At 39.7% G+C, this 20,000-nt stretch overlaps 1 protein-coding gene across 1 annotated transcript in view; it reads left to right on the top strand.

The window, feature by feature from the left end:
* The window catches only part of LOC139404213 (cytochrome P450 26B1-like), a 21,484-nt gene extending 15,864 nt beyond the window's left edge, over positions 1–5,620 (top strand). The window contains exons 5-6 of the mRNA XM_071147197.1: positions 55–336; positions 4,664–5,620. Of these exons, the coding sequence (XP_071003298.1) occupies positions 55–336; positions 4,664–5,074 (693 nt within the window). The 3' untranslated portion in view covers positions 5,075–5,620. The remainder of the gene's footprint in view (positions 1–54; positions 337–4,663) is intronic.
* The last annotated feature ends 14,380 nt before the right edge of the window (positions 5,621–20,000 follow it).

Here is a 20,000-nt window from a genome sequence, read left to right as displayed (position 1 = left end):
TGTGCCTTTAAACATCTTTGGAAAGCTGATGAACTCACCTCTCCTCGTCTCCAGGAGGCGACCATTGAGCTGATCTTCGCAGCGTTTGCCACCACGGCCAGTGCCTCCACCTCTCTCATCATGCAGCTCCTACGCCACCCTGCCGCGTTGGAGAAGTTACGAGAGGAGCTCCGGACCAGGGGGATCCTCCACAACGGCTGTCTGTGCGAGGGGGAACTGGGTCTGGACACCATCGTTAGTCTGAAGTATCTGGACTGTGTGATTAAGGAGGTGCTGAGGCTCTTCACGCCCGTGTCTGGGGGTTATAGGACGGCCCTGCAGACATTTGAGCTAGACGTGAGTGTTATATTATTTATATATATTATATACTAGTATCATCTATCTCTTGTCTGGTCTCTTGTCTTTATACATATTATATACTAGTATCATCTATCTCTTGTCTGGTCTCTTGTCTTTATACATATTATATACTAGTATCATCTATCTCTTGTCTGGTCTCTTGTCTTTATACATATTATATACTAGTATCATCTATCTCTTGTCTGGTCTCTTGTCTTTATACATATTATATACTAGTATCATCTATCTCTTGTCTGGTCTCTTGTCTTTATACATATTATATACTAGTATCATCTATCTCTTGTCTGGTCTCTTGTCTTTATACATATTATATACTAGTATCATCTATCTCTTGTCTGGTCTCTTGTCTTTATACATATTATATACTAGTATCATCTATCTCTTGTCTGGTCTCTTGTCTTTATACATATTATATACTAGTATCATCTATCTCTTGTCTGGTCTCTTGTCTTTATACATATTATATACTAGTATCATCTATCTCTTGTCTGGTCTCTTGTCTTTATACATATTATATACTAGTATCATCTATCTCTTGTCTGGTCTCTTGTCTTTATACATATTATATACTAGTATCATCTATCTCTTGTCTGGTCTCTTGTCTTTATACATATTATATACTAGTATCATCTATCTCTTGTCTGGTCTCTTGTCTTTATACATATTATATACTAGTATCATCTATCTCTTGTCTGGTCTCTTGTCTTTATACATATTATATACTAGTATCATCTATCTCTTGTCTGGTCTCTTGTCTTTATACATATTATATACTAGTATCATCTATCTCTTGTCTTTATACATATTATATACTAGTATCATCTATCTCTTGTCTTTATACATATTATATACTAGTATCATCTATCTCTTGTCTGGTCTCTTGTCTTTATACATATTATATACTAGTATCATCTATCTCTTGTCTGGTCTCTTGTCTTTATACATATTATATACTAGTATCATCTATCTCTTGTCTGGTCTCTTGTCTTTATACATATTATATACTAGTATCATCTATCTCTTGTCTGGTCTCTTGTCTTTATACATATTATATACTAGTATCATCTATCTCTTGTCTGGTCTCTTGTCTTTATACATATTATATACTAGTATCATCTATCTCTTGTCTGGTCTCTTGTCTTTATACATATTATATACTAGTATCATCTATCTCTTGTCTGGTCTCTTGTCTGGTCTCTTGTCTTTATACATATTATATACTAGTATCATCTATCTCTTGTCTGGTCTCTTGTCTTTATACATATTATATACTAGTATCATCTATCTCTTGTCTGGTCTCTTGTCTTTATACATATTATATACTAGTATCATCTATCTCTTGTCTGGTCTCTTGTCTTTATACATATTATATACTAGTATCATCTATCTCTTGTCTGGTCTCTTGTCTTTATACATATTATATACTAGTATCATCTATCTCTTGTCTGGTCTCTTGTCTTTATACATATTATATACTAGTATCATCTATCTCTTGTCTGGTCTCTTGTCTTTATACATATTATATACTAGTATCATCTATCTCTTGTCTGGTCTCTTGTCTTTATACATATTATATACTAGTATCATCTATCTCTTGTCTGGTCTCTTGTCTTTATACATATTATATACTAGTATCATCTATCTCTTGTCTGGTCTCTTGTCTTTATACATATTATATACTAGTATCATCTATCTCTTGTCTGGTCTCTTGTCTTTATACATATTATATACTAGTATCATCTATCTCTTGTCTGGTCTCTTGTCTTTATACATATTATATACTAGTATCATCTATCTCTTGTCTGGTCTCTTGTCTTTATACATATTATATACTAGTATCATCTATCTCTTGTCTGGTCTCTTGTCTTTATACATATTATATACTAGTATCATCTATCTCTTGTCTGGTCTCTTGTCTTTATACATATTATATACTAGTATCATCTATCTCTTGTCTGGTCTCTTGTCTTTATACATATTATATACTAGTATCATCTATCTCTTGTCTGGTCTCTTGTCTTTATACATATTATATACTAGTATCATCTATCTCTTGTCTGGTCTCTTGTCTTTATACATATTATATACTAGTATCATCTATCTCTTGTCTGGTCTCTTGTCTTTATACATATTATATACTAGTATCATCTATCTCTTGTCTGGTCTCTTGTCTTTATACATATTATATACTAGTATCATCTATCTCTTGTCTGGTCTCTTGTCTTTATACATATTATATACTAGTATCATCTATCTCTTGTCTGGTCTCTTGTCTTTATACATATTATATACTAGTATCATCTATCTCTTGTCTTTATACATATTATATACTAGTATCATCTATCTCTTGTCTGGTCTCTTGTCTTTATACATATTATATACTAGTATCATCTATCTCTTGTCTGGTCTCTTGTCTTTATACATATTATATACTAGTATCATCTATCTCTTGTCTGGTCTCTTGTCTTTATACATATTATATACTAGTATCATCTATCTCTTGTCTGGTCTCTTGTCTTTATACATATTATATACTAGTATCATCTATCTCTTGTCTGGTCTCTTGTCTTTATACATATTATATACTAGTATCATCTATCTCTTGTCTGGTCTCTTGTCTTTATACATATTATATACTAGTATCATCTATCTCTTGTCTGGTCTCTTGTCTTTATACATATTATATACTAGTATCATCTATCTCTTGTCTGGTCTCTTGTCTTTATACATATTATATACTAGTATCATCTATCTCTTGTCTGGTCTCTTGTCTTTATACATATTATATACTAGTATCATCTATCTCTTGTCTGGTCTCTTGTCTTTATACATATTATATACTAGTATCATCTATCTCTTGTCTGGTCTCTTGTCTGGTCTCTTGTCTGCTCTCTTGTCTGCTCTCTTGTCTTGTCATTTGTCTTGTGTTGTGTTGTCTCCTGTCTTGTCTCGTGTCTTGTCATTTGTCTTGTAATGTGTTGTCTCTTGTCTTGTCATTTGTCTTGTGTTGTGTTGTCTCCTGTCTTGTCTCTTGTCGTGTCTCTTGTCTTGTATTGTCTTGTCTCTTGTCTTGTCTCTTGTCTTGTCATTTGTCTTGTGTTGTGTTGTCTCAATGTCTGTTGTTTTGTCATTTGTCTTGTATTGTCTTGTCTCTTGTCTTGTCTATTGTCTTGTCTCTTGTCTTGTCTCTTGTCTTGTCTCTTGTCTTGTCTCTTGTCTTGTATTGTCTTGTCTCTTGTCTTGTCTCTTGTCTTGTATTGTCTTGTCTCTTGTTTTGTATTGTCTTGTCTCTTGTCTTGTATTGTCTTGTCTCTTGTCTTGTATTGTCTTGTCTCTTGTCTTGTATTGTCTTGTCTCTTGTCTTGTATTGTCTTGTCTCTTGTCTTGTCTCTTGTCTTGTCATTTGTCTTCTCTTGTGTTGTCTCCTGTCTTGTCTCTTGTCTTGTCATTTGTCTTGTATTGTCTTGTCTCTTGTCTTGTCTCTTGTCTTGTATTGTCTTGTCTCTTGTCTTGTATTGTCTTGTCTCTTGTCTTGTCTTGTCTTGTATTGTCTCTTGTCTTGTATTGTCTTGTCTCTTGTCTTGTCTCTTGTCTTGTATTGTCTTGTCTCTTGTCTTGTCTCTTGTCTTGTCTCTTGTCTTGTCTCTTGTCTTGTATTGTCTTGTCTCTTGTCTTGTCTCTTGTCTTGTATTGTCTTGTCTCTTGTCTTGTCTCTTGTCTTGTATTGTCTTGTCTCTTGTCTTGTCTCTTGTCTTGTATTGTCTTGTCTCTTGTCTTGTATTGTCTTGTCTCTTGTCTTGTCTCTTGTCTCTTGTTTTGTCATTTGTCTTGTATTGTGTTGTCTCTTGTCTCTTGTCTCTTGTTTTGTCTCTTGTCTCTTCTCTCTTGTTTTGTCATTTGTCTTGTATTGTGTTGTCTCTTGTCTCTTGTCTCTTGTCTTGTATTGTCTTGTCTCTTGTCTCTTGTCTTGTCTCTTGTCTTGTCTCTTGTCTTGTCTCTTGTCTTGTCTCTTGTCTTGTATTGTCTTGTCTCTTGTCTTGTCTCTTGTCTTGTATTGTCTTGTCTCTTGTCTTGTCTCTTGTCTTCTATTGTCTTGTCTCTTGTCTTGTCTCTTGTCTTGTCTCTTGTCTTGTATTGTCTTGTCTCTTGTCTTGTCTCTTGTCTCTTGTCTCTTGTTTTGTCATTTGTCTTGTATTGTCTTGTCTCCTGTCTTGTCTCTTGTCTTCTTTTTACTTCTCTCCTCTGATGAACTTGGATGTTAAGTGAAAACATGCTGTTTCTAAATGAGTCTCTCCGTTCCCAGGGGGTACAGATCCCGAAGGGTTGGAGTGTGATGTACAGCATCAGAGACACACACGACACCTCCTCCGTCTTCAAGGACGTGGACGCCTTCGACCCTGACCGCTTCTCCCAGGAACGCTGCGAGGACAAGGAGGGACGCTTCCACTACCTCCCGTTCGGCGGCGGCATCCGCTCCTGTCTCGGGAAACAGCTCGCCACTCTCTTCCTCCGTATACTGGCCATCGAGCTGGCCAGCACCAGCCGGTTTGAGTTGGCGACCCGGAATTTTCCTAGAGTGGTGACAGTGCCAGTGGTTCATCCGGTGGACGGGTTGAAGGTGAAGTTCTACGGTCTGGATTCTAACCAGAACGAGATTCCGTCCGATCTCCTAGCCAACATCAAGACGGAAGAGCTACCGGGAGCCGCGGTGTAGATCGTTGATCTGGATTGGACGAAGCAAGGAGGAAGGAGGAAGGGAGGTATGGAGGAGAAAGGAGAGAGAAGAGGAGGATGGATGGAGGATATGACAGAAATAACAAATGAGGATGGGAGACTGGGAGACTGGGAGGGGTTTAGTTTCCTTCTTTTTCATTCTACAGATGTCTTGGAATGTTGGAGGTCTCCTTTGAACTCTAAAAAGGAACATTCAGAATTCCGATTCCTTCTCTTTGTCGTTTTGTTGTCAGTTGTCAGAACTTTCTGGGAGAGAAAGAAGAACAGAAGCTGCCAAAAAAGTTTATAATCTCTATTCCTTGTTTTCCAATAAATATACAAAACTATGTATGACTAAATTGAAAAGTTATGTAATATAATGAATGATTTAAAAAATATAGAAAGTAACAATTAGGTGAAGTTATGCGCAATTAGGAAACAGATTTGTAGAGAAGTGTATTTGCATGGAGGGATGAAAGAAAGAAAGAAAGAAAGAAAGAAAGAAAGAAAGAAAGAAAGAAAGAAAGAAAGAAAGAAAGAAAGAAAGGAGGGAGAAAGGATAAAACAGGGTAAAATGGTTTATGAACATTTGGGAAATAATAAGAGTGGGGAATCTGCACAAGCGAGAGAGATGATCTCAATGTGAAAAAACAAGCCAGAGAGAAAGAGAGAGAGAGAGAGAAGAGAGAGAGATGAGAGAGAGAGAGAGAGATGAGAGAGAGAGAGAGAGATGAGAGAGAGAGAAGAGAGAGAGAGACAGAGAGAGAGAGAGAGAGAGACAGAGAGAGAAAGAGAGAGAGATGGGTATATTTTGTTTTAAGGCCTGGGGGTGATATATGTATTGCACGGTGCTTTAGCTCCAGTCTTTACAAGCTATATCATGTGCCTCCAGCCCTGAACTAACCTACCTGTCTCAAACAATCAACCTATCACCTATCACAATTTGGTCAATTAGCCTGGGCTGGGTCTTAGCGCTGGGATGGGTACAAAACCCAGGAACTGGACAGTGACCCTAGAGGACTTCAGGGATGATGCGAAGGAGATACTGAAACGCTGGAACGGCATTTCAGTGTGTTTAATAACTCAGGTGGGGAAGCAGATCTTTCCTTGGATGGATTTTAAGGACTTGATTTCTTTATTTTTTACTGCACATAAGAAAGTGACTATAAGTTGTTATTAATTAACCACGTTCCTTCCTCTTCCCCCTTCCAACCCTCAAACCTGTGCTATGATGTTATATGCAGACGTGTGTCTGTCAGTCGGGCCTGAGGACTGGAATTCTTATGGACATAACAAAGCTAAGTCAGAGAGAGAGGGAGAATGTCGTTGACCTCTGTTGAACGCCATGGTGACATTTTGACATTGCTGCTCCTCTTTATCAACACTAAAATGCCCCCCAAAAAATTACTAACTTTATTAGCTAACTAGATTCTTGCTCCTACTTGAGACGCAGATGTCTCAAGTAGACACCTGGAAATGCAAATGCGCTACGCTAAATGCTAAATGTACTCGTTAAAACTCAAACCTTCATCAAAATTCACATGCAGGGTATTGAATTAAAGCTACACTCGTTGTGAACCTAGCCAACAAGTCAGATTTTTAAAATGCTTTTCGGCGAAAGCATGAGAAGCTATTATCTGATAGCATGCAACACCTCAAAATGCCTGAATGCGATGTAAACAAAGATATAGCTTAGCCGGCGCTACACAAAACGGAGAAATAAAATATAAAACATTCATTACCTTTGACGAGCTTCTTTCTTGGCACTCCTATATGCCCCATAAACATCACTATTGGGTATTTTTTTCATTTAAATCGGTCCATATATACCCAAAATAGCTTTCTATGGAAGCTGTGTCATTCAGAAAAAAACATTATTTTTAAACGCTGCGTCATTTTTTTAAATTAAAAAAGTCGACGATAAACTTTCACAAAACACTTCGAAATACTTTTGTAATCCAACTTTAGGTATTAGTAAACGTTTATAATCTATCAAAATGATTACAGGGCGATGTATATTCAATAGCTCCTCGTTTTCAAATCAATGGCTGCCAATGTGCACATTCAAAACATCCTGGTGGAGACCGGAAGAAATGGAATCCAGTTAGTTGGATTTACCAAGAAGAAAGTCCCTTGAAAATGACGACAATGGCGACATCGTGTGGAATCTGTAGGAATTGCATGCAGGTCGATAATTAATTTTGTGCCCTTTTAACAACCCATGAAATTGACGCATGGAAATAATTTTTAGCTTTCAGAGAGCAGTTTTTCTTGCGCTTTTCAATGAAACACACGATCTGTTATAGTCACAGCCGTGATTTAACCAGTTTTAGAAACTTCAGAGTGTTTTCTATCTACACATACTAATCATATGCATATACTATATTCCTGGCATGAGTAGCAGGACGCTGAAAAGTTGTGCGATTTTTAACAGAATGTTCGAAAAATGAGGGGGTAGACTTAAGAGGTTTTAAACAACGTGCGCCGATATTAAAATCAGTCTCAGAACTTATTGCTAACTCAAACATCAAGAAATGTCCATCATGGAGACGGAGGGGTAACACTAACAAAACAGAACTCCTTCCTTTATGACTCATCAAAAGAACACTTCTGGGTGTCACAAACATTCCGGAACATTCCCGTAAAAACAACTTTCCCGGAATCTTTGGACAGTTGTGGACACACCTACTCATTTCCATGTTTCTTCTTTATTTTATTTTGTACTATGTTCTACATTGTAGATAGTGAAGACATCAGAAACTATGAAATAACACGGAATGGAATCATGTAGAAACCAAACAAATAATACAAAAAAAAATGTTAAAACAAATGAAAATATATTTTATATTTGAGATTCTTTAAAGTAGCCACCCTTTGCCTTGATGACAGCTTTGAACACTTTTGGCATGCCTGTCTATAACAATAATAATAATGTAATATAATAATGTCTATAATGTTATATAGACTTATATATCCTGTGACCAACCACACCACTGATTGTCTATACTTACCATAAGTACAGTGAGCTGCTTCTGTGTTTCAAGCTGAGAGTTCTAGAACTCTATATTTAGAACTGCTAAGATATATAGATTGCAAGTGAGATTCTTCCCCAATTTTTATTTTATTTTTTTATTATAATTCTATTTTATTTTTTTTATTTTTTTATTATTATTATTATTATTTGTTATTATTATTTTATTTCATTTTTTTTATAATCATTGTTTTATTTTTTGAAATAATTTTTTTATTTTATTTTTTTGAAAAGCAAGACAGTAACGGCCTGTTTATGTTAAACCCAATTCTTCTGTTTAACAAGCCACGGGGTAACATCCGTTTAATACCCTAATATTATTATGATTGGTAATATTCACTATTAATATTTGTCATTGAAGTAAAATATTATAATACGTTTTATTATATTTTCAGAATAGAGTTCAAGTATAAATTGCAAAAAGTATTTTTGTTGGTAAATATTGTTATATTTAGTGTGATATGAATTATTTCCGTTATATATTGTAAAACATTGTTGAATGTGTTAATATTTCTTATTGTATTAGATATTCTTATTTTGGGTTATTATTATTTTATAATAATTATTATCATTACATTAATTCATTATTACAATTAAGAAGTTAAGCACTTGAGAGGTATGTTATTATGGAAGTGTCACATGACTACATTGTTTTTTTCATCTGAATGCATCCCAAATGGCTCTGGTCTAAAGTAGTGCACTATATAGGGAATAGGGCCCTGGGCTAATGTAGTGCACTATATAGGGAATAGGGCTCTGGTATAAAGTAGTGCACTATATAGGGAATAGGGCCCTGGTCTAATGTAGTGCACTATATAGGGAATAGGACTCTGGTCTAAAGTAGTGTACTATATAGGGAATAGGGCCCTGGTCTAATGTAGTGCACTATATAGGGAATAGGGCCCTGGTCTAAAGTAGTACACTATATAGGGAATAGGGCTATGGTCTAAAGTTGTGCACTATATAGGGAATAGGGCTCTGGTCTAAATTAGGGCACTATATAGGAAATAGGGTCCTGGTCTAAAGTAGTGCACTATATAGGGAATAAGGCTTTGGTCTAAAGTAGTGCACTATATAGGGAATAGGGCCCTGGTCTAATGTAGTGCACTATATAGGGAATAGGGCCCTGGTCTAAAGTAGTACACTATATAGGGAATAGGGCTATGGTCTAAAGTTGTGCACTATATAGGGAATAGGGCTCTGGTCTAATGTAGTGCAATATATAGGAAATAGGGTCCTGGTCTAAAGTAGTGCACTATATAGGGAATAAGGCTTTGGTCTAAAGTAGTGCACTATATAGGGAATAGGGCTCTGGTCTATAGTAGTGCACTATATAGGGAATAGGGCTCTGGTCTAAAGTAGTGTACTATATAGGGAATAGGGCTCTGGTCTAAAGTAGTGCACTATATAGGGAATAGGACTCTGGTCTAAAGTAGTGTACTATATAGGGAATAGGGCTCTGGTCTAAAGTAGTGTACTATATAGGGAATAGGGCTCTGGTCTAAAGTAGTGCACTATATAGGGAATAGGGCTCTGGTCTATAGTAGTACCACTATATAGGGAATAGGCCTCTGGTCTAAAGTAGTACCACTATATAGGGAATAGGACTTTGGTCTAAAGTAGTGTACTATATAGGGAATAGGGCCCTGGTCTAATGTAGTGCACTATATAGGGAATAGGGCCCTGGTCTAAAGTAGTGCACTATATAGGGAATAGGGCTATGGTCTAAAGTTGTGCACTATATAGGGAATAGGGCCCTGGTCTAATGTAGTGCAATATATAGGGAATAGGGCCCTGGTCTAAAGTAGTGCACTATATAGGGAATAAGGCTTTTGTCTAAAGTAGTGCACTATATAGGGAATAGGGCTATGGTCTAAAGTTGTGCACTAAATAGGGAATAGGGTCCTGGTCTAATGTAGTGCACTATATAGGGAATAGGGCTCTGGTCTAAAGTAGTGCACTATATAGGGAATAGAACTCTGGTCTAAAGTAGTGTACTATATAGGGAATAGGGCTCTGGTCTAAAGTAGTGTACTATATAGGGAATAGGGCTCTGGTCTAAAGTAGTGCACTATATAGGGAATAGGGCTCTGGTCTATAGTAGTACCACTATATAGGGAATAGGCCTCTGGTCTAAAGTAGTACCACTATATAGGGAATAGGCCTCTGGTCTAAAGTAGTGCACTATATAGGGAATAGGGCTCTGGTCTAAAGTAGTGCACTATATAGGGAATAGGGTTCTGGTCTAAAGTAGTACCACTATATAGGGAATAGGGTTCTGGTCTAAAGTAGTACCACTATATAGGGAATAGGGCTCTGGTCTATAGTAGTACCACTATATAGGGAATAGGGCTCTGGTCTGTCTGTCTGTCTGTCTGTCTGTCTGTCTGTCTGTCTGTCTGTTCCTAATATGTTAATTTTATTTTCCAGATCGCAACAATTTTAATTAGTTTAAATACGAATGTTTTTTCTTCTTTTTGTTACCGGTTATTCTTAAATGTAATAAAATATAATGTGAAAATAAGACTAATGTTTCAATCAATATCTTGACTGTAGAAATAGTTGAGGGACAGACCGACAATCAACCAAACAACTCCATGGTTTCTCTGTTCTGTGGTTTCCACGGTTAAATAATTCCATGGTTTAACAATACTGAAGTTCTTAAGTTCAGTGGTTCTGTAGTTCCGTAGTTCCGAATGTATGTGGCTACGACGTTCCTAAGTTCTGAGGTTCTGAGGATCCGTAGTTCAGAGGTTCCGTGGTTCTGACATTCTGAGGTTCTAAACTTCTATGGTTCCATGGTTCCGAGGTCCAATTGTTTCACAAGGATCTTCTGATCATCATGAAAGACCTTCTGGATGTGTGTGTGTGTGTGTGTGTGTGTGTGTGTGTGTGTGTGAATAACTATAGTGATTTACTCCACCATTGCTTCATAAAGCCTTCTTTAGATGGAGCTCAGAGGTCTCAACACAGGCCTATTGGTGAACACAGAACAGTACAGTCGTATCAGCCCAGAACATACCAAGGGACGACAACCTCTGTTACATGAACACATGGAAGACTGTGGGGACAAAACATAATTGTTGATTTGAGGTCATTGAAAGACAAAGGCTGTTTGACGATATTTTTGATGTAGCTTTTAACGTCATGTTTAATAGTTGAAAATGATTCATCTGTCAGTGTACAGTGAGTGTTTCATGTAGAAAGAGGCGAGGACATGGAGAGAGAGAGGGAACCGCAGCAAACATACATACAAACATACACACACACACACACACACACATACACACATACCCACACACACGCACACATACACATTCACACACACACACACACACATTTCTACAAACAACAGTACGATGGAACACAGATGTCTTGGTCTGTAGAAACACGTCAAAGAGTTTCTGGTACACACACACACACATACACACACACACACACACACACACACACACAAACACACACACACACACACACACACACACACACACGGGGGACATGGGGTAACAACGGGTAACAGAAACACATTTGTTTATAGCTTCTAGCCCGCAGGAGGAAATATCTCTCTGACCACAGCACAGAGACCGAAAGTCCCAAATTACACCAAATTCCCTACGTAGTGCACTACTTCCCATAAGGCTTCCATGAAAAGTAGTGCACAACATAGGGAATAGGCTGCTGTTGGGGACAGAGGTAACAACTACAAGATGCACTGATTCTGGGAATCGATCAGTCGCTAATGAGTCAGCGGTGTGTGGTGGGTTAATGATTCTGGGAGTCGATCAGTCGCTAATGAATCAGGTGTGGTGGGTTAATGATTCTGGGAATCGATCAGTCGCTAATGAGTCAGGGGTCTGGTGGGTTAATGATTCTGGGAGTCGATCAGTCGCTAATGAATCTGGGGTCTGTGGTGGGTAGCGTGGAAATCTACCAAGAAACTATTAGGCAACAACAAATTCACTCCCTATTAGACAACTTCCTGGACAAGACGTTTCACTGTAACAGTGAAGGTGTTTAACTTGGCAGTAGAAAACCTACACAGCATATTTCACCTCTCAGCTTCCCTATCAAACCTAAACAGCATATTTCACCTCTCAGCTTCCCTATCAAACCTAAACAGCATATTTCACCTCTCAGCTTCCCTATCAAACCTAAACAGTATATTTGACCTCTCAGCTTCCCTATCAAACCTAAACAGCATATTTCACCTCTCAGCTTCCCTATCAAACCTAAACAGCATATTTCACCTCTCAGCTTCCCTATCAAACCTAAACAGGATATTTCACCTCTCAGCTTCCCTATCAAATCTAAACAGGATATTTGACCTCTCAGCTTCCCTATCAAATCTAAAAATGTCAAGCAGAAAACATAAGAAAATGTACAAAATTGAGAAATGGTTTGATGAAGAATGCAAAAATCTAAGAAAGAAATTGAGAAACCTGTCCAACCAAAAACATAGAGACCCGGAAAACCTGAGTCTACGCCTTCACTATGGTGAATCACTAAAACAATACAGAAATACACTACGGAAAAAGAAGGAACAGCACGTCAGAAATCAGCTCAATGTAATTGAAGAATCCATAGAATCTAACCACTTCTGGGAAAATTGGAAAACACTAAACAAACAACAATAAGAAGAGTTATCTATCCTAAATGGAGATGTGTGGGTAAACCACTTCTCCAATCTTTTTGACTCTACAACAAAGAACAAACAGCAAAAACATATACATGATCAAATACAACTCTTAGAATCTACTATTAAAGACTACCAGAACCCACTGGATTCCAGAACAAACTGGATTCCACAACAAACTGGATTCCAGAACCCACTGGATTCTCCAATTACATTGAATGAACTACAGAACAAAATACAAACCCTCCAACCCAGAAAGGCCTGTGGTGTTGATGGTTTCCTCAATGAAATGATAAAATATACAGACAACAAATTCCAATTGGCTAAACTTAAACTCTTTAACATCATCCTCAACTCTGGCATCTTCCCCAATATTTGGAACCAAGTACTGATCAACCCAATCCACAAAAGTGGAGACAAATCTGACCCCAATAACTACCGTGGGATATGCGTCAACAGCAACCTTGGGAAAATCCTGTGCATTATCATTAACAGCAGACTCGTACATTTCCTCAGTGAATACAATGTACTGAGCAAATGTCAAATTGGCTTTTTTTACCAAATTACCGTACGACAGACCACGTATTCACCCTACACAACCCAATTGACAAACAAACAAACCAAAACAAAGGCAAAGTCTTCTCATGCTTCGTTGATTTCATATTTGTTTTGGCCTGGTATACAAATGGATGGAAAGTGGTAATGGGGGAAAAATATATTATAAATATATAATATTATGAAATATATTAAAATCCATGTACACAAACACAAAAAAAACACACATTTCTTTCCACCAGGCTGGGAGGTGAGACAGGGATGCAGCTTAAGCCCCAGCCTTTTCAACATATACAGTGGGGCAAAAAAGTAGTCAGCCACCAATTGTGCAAGTTCTCCCACTTAAAAAGATGAGAGAGGTCTGTAATTTTCATCATAGCTACACTTCAACTCTGACAGACAAAATGAGAAAAAAAATTCAGAAAATCACATTGTTGGATTTTTTTATGAATTTATTTTCAAATTATGGTGGAAAATAAGTATTTGGTCAATAACAAAAGTTTATCTCAATACTTTGCTATATACCCTTTGTTGGCAATGACAGATGTCAAACGTTTTCTGTAAGTCTTCACAAGGTTTTCACACACTGTTGCTGCTATTTTGGCCCATTCCTCCATGCAGATCTCCTCTAGAGCAGTGATGTTTTGGGGCTGTTCCCGGGCAACATGGACTTTCAACTCCCTCCAAAGATTTTCTATGGGGTTGAGATCTGGAGACTGGCTAGGCCACTCCAGGACCTTGAAATGCTTCTTACGAAGCCACTCCTTCGTTGCCCGGGCGGTGTGTTTGGGATCATTGTCAAGGTGAAAGACCCAGCCACGTTTCATCTTCAATGCCCTTGCTGATGGTAGGCTTTGTTACTTTGGTCCCAAGCTCTCTGCAGGTCATTCACTAGGTCCCCCCGTGTGGTTCTGGGATTTTTGCTCACCGTTCTTGTGATCATTTTGACCCACGGGGTGAGATCTTGCGTGGAGCTCCAGATCGAGGGAGATTATCAGGGGCCTTGTATGTCTTCCATTTCCTAATAATTTCTCCCACAGTTGATTTCTTCAAACCAAGCTGCTTACCTATTGCAGATTCAGTCTTCCCAGCCTGGTGCAGGTCTACAATTTTGTTTCTGGTGTCATTTGACAGCTCTTTGGTCTTGGCCATAGTGGAGTTTGGAGTGTGACTGTTTGAGTTTGTGGACAGGTGTCCTTTATACTGATAACAAGTTCAAACAGGTGCCATTAATACAGGTAACGAGTGGAGGACAGAGGAGCCTCTTAAAGAAGAAGTTACAGGTCTGTGAGAGCCAGAAATCTTGCTTGTTTGTAGGTGACCAAATACTTATTTTCCACCATAATTTGCAAATAAATTCATTAAAAATCCTACAATGTGATTTTCTGGATTTTTTCTCCTAATTTTGTCTGTCATAGTTGAAGTGTACCTATAATGAAAATGACAGGCCTCTCATCTTTTTAAGTTGGAGAACTTGCACAATTGGTGGCTGACTAAATACTTTTTTGCCCCACTGTATATCAATGAATTGGCGAAGGCACTAGAACAGTATGCAGCACCCGGCCTCACCCTGCTAGAATCCAAAGTCAAATGTCCACAGTTTGCTAATGATCTGGTGCTTCTGTCCCCAACCAAGGAGGGCCTAGAGCAGCACCTAGATCTTCTGCACAGATTCTGACAGACCAGGGCCCTGACAAACCTGGGCCCTGACAGACCTGGACCCTGACAGACCTGGACTCTGACAGAACTGGGCCCTGACAGACCTGGACCCTGACAGACCTGGACCCTGACAGACCTGGACCCTGACAGACCTGGACCCTGACAGACCTGGGCCCTGACAGACCTGGGCCCTGACAGACCTGGGTCCTGACAGACCCGGGCCCTGACAGACCTGGGCCCTGACAGACCTGGGCCCTGACTGTAAATCTCAGAAAGACCAAAATAATGGTGTTCCAAAAAAGGTCCAGTTGTCAGGACACTGTTGTCCTAGAGTACACAAAAAAATATACATACCTTGGCCTAAATATCAGCGCCACAGGTAACTTCCACAAAGCTGTGAGCGATCTGAGAGACAAGGCAAGAAGGGCATTCTATGCCATCAAAAGGAACATAAAATTCAACATACCAATTAGGATTTGGCTAAAAATACTTGAATCAGTCATAGAGCCCATTGCCCTTTATGGTTGTGAGGTCTGGGGTCCGCTCACCAACCAAGACTTCACAAAATGGGACAAGCACCAAATTGAGACTCTGCATGCAGAATTGTACAGAAATACCCCCTGTGTACAACGTAAAACACCAAATAATGCATGCAGAGCAGAATTAGGCCGATACCCACTAATTATCAAAATCCAGAAAAGAGACGTTAAATTCAACAACCACCTAAAAGGAAGCAATTCCCAAACCTTCCATAACAAAGCCATCACCTACAGAGAGATGAACCTGGAGAAGAGTCCCCTAAGCAAGCTGGTCCTAGGGCTCTGTTCACAAACACAAACACACCCTACAGAGCAACAGGACAACAGCACAATTAGACCCAACCAAATCATGAGAAAACAAAAACATAACTACTTAACTCATTGGAAAGAATTAACAAAAAAACAGAGCAAACTAGAATGCTATTTGGCCTTAAACAGAGAGTACACAGTGGCAGAATACCTGACCACTGTGACTGACCCAAATTTAAGGAAAGCTTTGACTATGTACAGACTCAGTGAGCATAGCCTTGCTATTGAGAAAGGCTGCCGAAGGCAGACCTGGCTCTCAAGAGAAGACAGGCTATGTGCTCACTGCACACAAAATGAGGTGGAAACTGAGCTGGACTTCCTAACCTCCTGCCAAATGTATGACCATATTAGATACACATATTTACCTCAGATTACACAGACCCACAAAGAATTCGAAAACATATCCAATCTTGATAAACTCCCTTATCTACTGGGTGAAATACCACAGTATTTCATTGTGCATCACAGCAGCAAGATGTGTGACCTGTTGCCACAAGAAAAGGTCAACCAGTGAAGAACAAACACCATTTTAAATACAACCCACATTTTTTATTTTCCCTTCTGTACTTGAACTATTTCCACATCGTTACAACACTGTATATAGACATAATATGACATCTGAAATGTGTTTATTATTTTGGAACTTCTGTGAGTGTAATGTTTACTGTTAATTTTTTACTGTTTATTTCACTTTTGTTTTTTAAAATCTATTTCACTTGCTTTCCCATGTCAATTAAGCCCTTAAATTAAATTGAATCGAGTGACAGAGAGGGAGAGAGAGAGAAAGAGAGTGAAAAGAGAGATAATGAGAAGGAGAGAGAGAAGGAAGGACGGAAGAGTCTAAACTCCAGCTGCGTTTGTGTCTTAGTTTAGTTATTCTCCTCACCCACCCTGCCCGATCCCCATCCCTAATCTGTGTGTTCAGATTAGCATGTGTTGCGGTTCTGTATTAAATTAGTCAGATTATGGAGATGGGATTAGAACGTTTTTTAAACTGTAGAGCTGTGTGGTTTAAACTGTAGAGCTGTGTGGTTTAAACTGTAGAGCTGTGTGGTTTAAACTGTAGAGCTGTGTGGTTTAAACTGTAGAGCTGTGTGGTTTAAACTGTAGTGCTGTGTGGTTTAAACTGTAGAGCTGTGTGTTTAAACTATAGAGCTGTGTGGTTTAAACTGTAGAGCTGTGTGGTTTAAACTGTAGAGCTGTGTGGTTTAAACTGTAGTGCTGTGTGGTTTAAACTGTAGAGCTGTGTGTTTAAACTATAGAGCTGTGTGGTTTAAACTGTAGAGCTGTGTGGTTTAAACTGTAGAGCTGTGCGGTTTAAACTGTAGAGCTGTTCCCTTTAAACTGTAGAGCTGTGTGGTTTAAACTGTAGAGCTGTTCCCTTTAAACTGTAGAGCTGTGTGTTTAAACTGTAGAGCTGTTCCCTTTAAACTGTAGAGCTGTGTGGTTTAAACTGTAGAGCTGTGTGGTTTAAACTGTAGAGCTGTGTGTTTAAACTGTAGAGCTGTGTGTTTTAAACTGTAGAGCTGTGTGGTTTAAACTGTAGAGCTGTGTGGTTTAAACTGTAGAGCTGTGTGGTTTAAACTGTAGAGCTGTGTGGTTTAAACTGTAGAGCTGTTCCCTTTAAACTGTAGAGCTGTGTGGTTTAAACTGTAGAGCTGTTCCCTTTAAACTGTAGAGCTGTGTGTTTAAACTGTAGAGCTGTTCCCTTTAAACTGTAGAGCTGTGTGGTTTAAACTGTAGAGCTGTGTGTTTAAACTATAGAGCTGTGTGGTTTAAACTGTAGAGCTGTGTGGTTTAAACTGTAGAGCTGTGTGTTTAAACTGTAGAGCTGTGAGGTTAAAACTGTAGAGCTGTGTGGTTTAAACTGTAGAGCTGTGTGTTTTAAACTGGAGAGCTGTGTGGTTTAAACTGGAGAGCTGTGTGTTTAAACTGTAGAGCTGTTCCCTTTAAACTGTAGAGCTGTGTGGTTTAAACTGTAGAGCTGTGTGTTTTAAACTGTAGAGCTGTGTGGTTTAAGTGTAAATGTGCCTGCATCTTTCGCCAGATGTCTCTTGTAAAATATATTGTTAATCTCATTGATACTAACCTGGTAAAATAAAATAAAACCTGGCTGTCCGACATAAGAACAACAATAACAACAACAACAACAACTAGAATAGTAACCCACAGGAAATGTCTTTGACAGGAAATGTCTTTGACAGGAAATGTCTCCCACAGGAAATGTCTTTGACAGGAAAGGTCTTTGACAGGAAATGTCTTTGACAGGAAATGTCTTTGACAGGAAATGTCTCCCACAGGAAATGTCTCCCACAGGAAATGTCTCCCACAGGAAAGGTCTTTGACAGGAAATGTCTTTGACAGGAAATGACGCCAACAGGAAATGTCTTTGACAGGAAATGTCTTTGACAGGAAAGGTCTTTGACAGGAAATGTCTCCCACATGAAATGTCTCCAACAGGAAATGTCTCAAGAGACAACTGTACACAACAAGAGAGAACACACTAACCCACCTCTCTGTCTGACTCTCTCCATCTCTCTCTGAGGAGTCTCTCTTAAATTCACTTACACACCTAGAACACTGTACACCTACACACCTAGAACACTGTTCACCTACACACCTAGATGATAGAGGGATTGGGAGAGAGAGAGAGAGAGAGAGAGAGAGAGAGAGAGAGAGAGAGAGAGAGAGAGAGAGAGAGAGAAAGAGAGAGAGCGAGAGAGACAGAGAGAGCGAGAGAGAGAGAGACAGAGAGAGCGAGAGAGAGAGAGACAGAGACAGAAAGAGACAGAAAGTGACAGAAATAGAGGTGGAGGTGAGGGGTACTGACCTGACAGTAGATAGGGGGAATACCATAGGTGGAGGTGAGGGGTACTGACCTGACAGTAGATAGGGGGAATACCATAGGTGGAGGTGAGGGGTACTGACCTGACAGTAGATAGGGGGAATACCATAGGTGTGGGTGAGGGGTACTGACCTGACAGTAGATAGGGGGAATACCATAGGTGTGGGTGAGGGGTACTGACCTGACAGTAGATAGGGGGAATACCATAGGTGTGGGTGAGGGGTACTGACCTGACAGTAGATAGGGGGAATACCATAGGTGTGGGTGAGGGGTACTGACCTGACAGTAGATAGGGGGAATACCATAGGTGTGGGTGAGGGGTACTGACCTGACAGTAGATAGGGGGAATACCATAGGTGTGGGTGAGGGGTACTGACCTGACAGTAGAAAGGGGGAATACCATAGGTGTGGGTGAGGGGTAATGACCTGACAGTAGATAGGGGGAATACCATAGGTGTGGGTGAGGGGTACTGACCTGACAGTAGATAGGGGGAATACCATAGGTGGAGGTGAGGGGTACTGACCTGACAGTAGATAGGGTGAATACCATAGGTGGAGGTGAGGGGTACTGACCTGACAGTAGATAGGGGGAATACCATAGGTGGAGGTGAGGGGTACTGACCTGACAGTAGATAGGGGGAATACCATAGGTGTGGGTGAGGGGTAATGACCTGACAGTAGATAGGGGGAATACCATAGGTGGAGGTGAGGGGTAATGACCTGACAGTAGATAGGGGGAATACCATAGGTGTGGGTGAGGGGTACTGACCTGACAGTAGATAGGGGGAATACCATAGGTGTGGGTGAGGGGTACTGACCTGACAGTAGATAGGGGGAATACCATAGGTGTGGGTGAGGGGTACTGACCTGACAGTAGATAGGGGGAATACCATAGGTGTGGGTGAGGGGTACTGACCTGACAGTAGATAGGGGCAATACCAGAGGTGTGGGTGAGGGGTACTGACCTGACAGTAGATAGGGGGAATACCATAGGTGGAGGTGAGGGGTACTGACCTGACAGTAGATAGGGGGAATACCATAGGTGGAGGTGAGGGGTACTGACCTGACAGTAGATAGGGGGAATACCATAGGTGTGGGTGAGGGGTACTGACCTGACAGTAGATAGGGGGAATACCATAGGTGTGGGTGAGGGGTACTGACCTGACAGTAGATAGGGGGAATACCATAGGTGGAGGTGAGGGGTACTGACCTGACAGTAGATAAGGGGAATACCATAGGTGGAGGTGAGGGGTACTGACCTGACAGTAGATAGGGGGAATACCATAGGTGGAGGTGAGGGGTACTGACCTGACAGTAGATAGGGGGAATACCATAGGTGGAGGTGAGGGGTACTGA

Source organism: Oncorhynchus clarkii, unplaced genomic scaffold (assembly GCF_045791955.1).
Source record: "Oncorhynchus clarkii lewisi isolate Uvic-CL-2024 unplaced genomic scaffold, UVic_Ocla_1.0 unplaced_contig_11587_pilon_pilon, whole genome shotgun sequence".
Lineage (NCBI taxonomy): Eukaryota > Metazoa > Chordata > Actinopteri > Salmoniformes > Salmonidae > Oncorhynchus > Oncorhynchus clarkii.
This window is presented reverse-complemented; position numbering and strand designations above follow the sequence as displayed.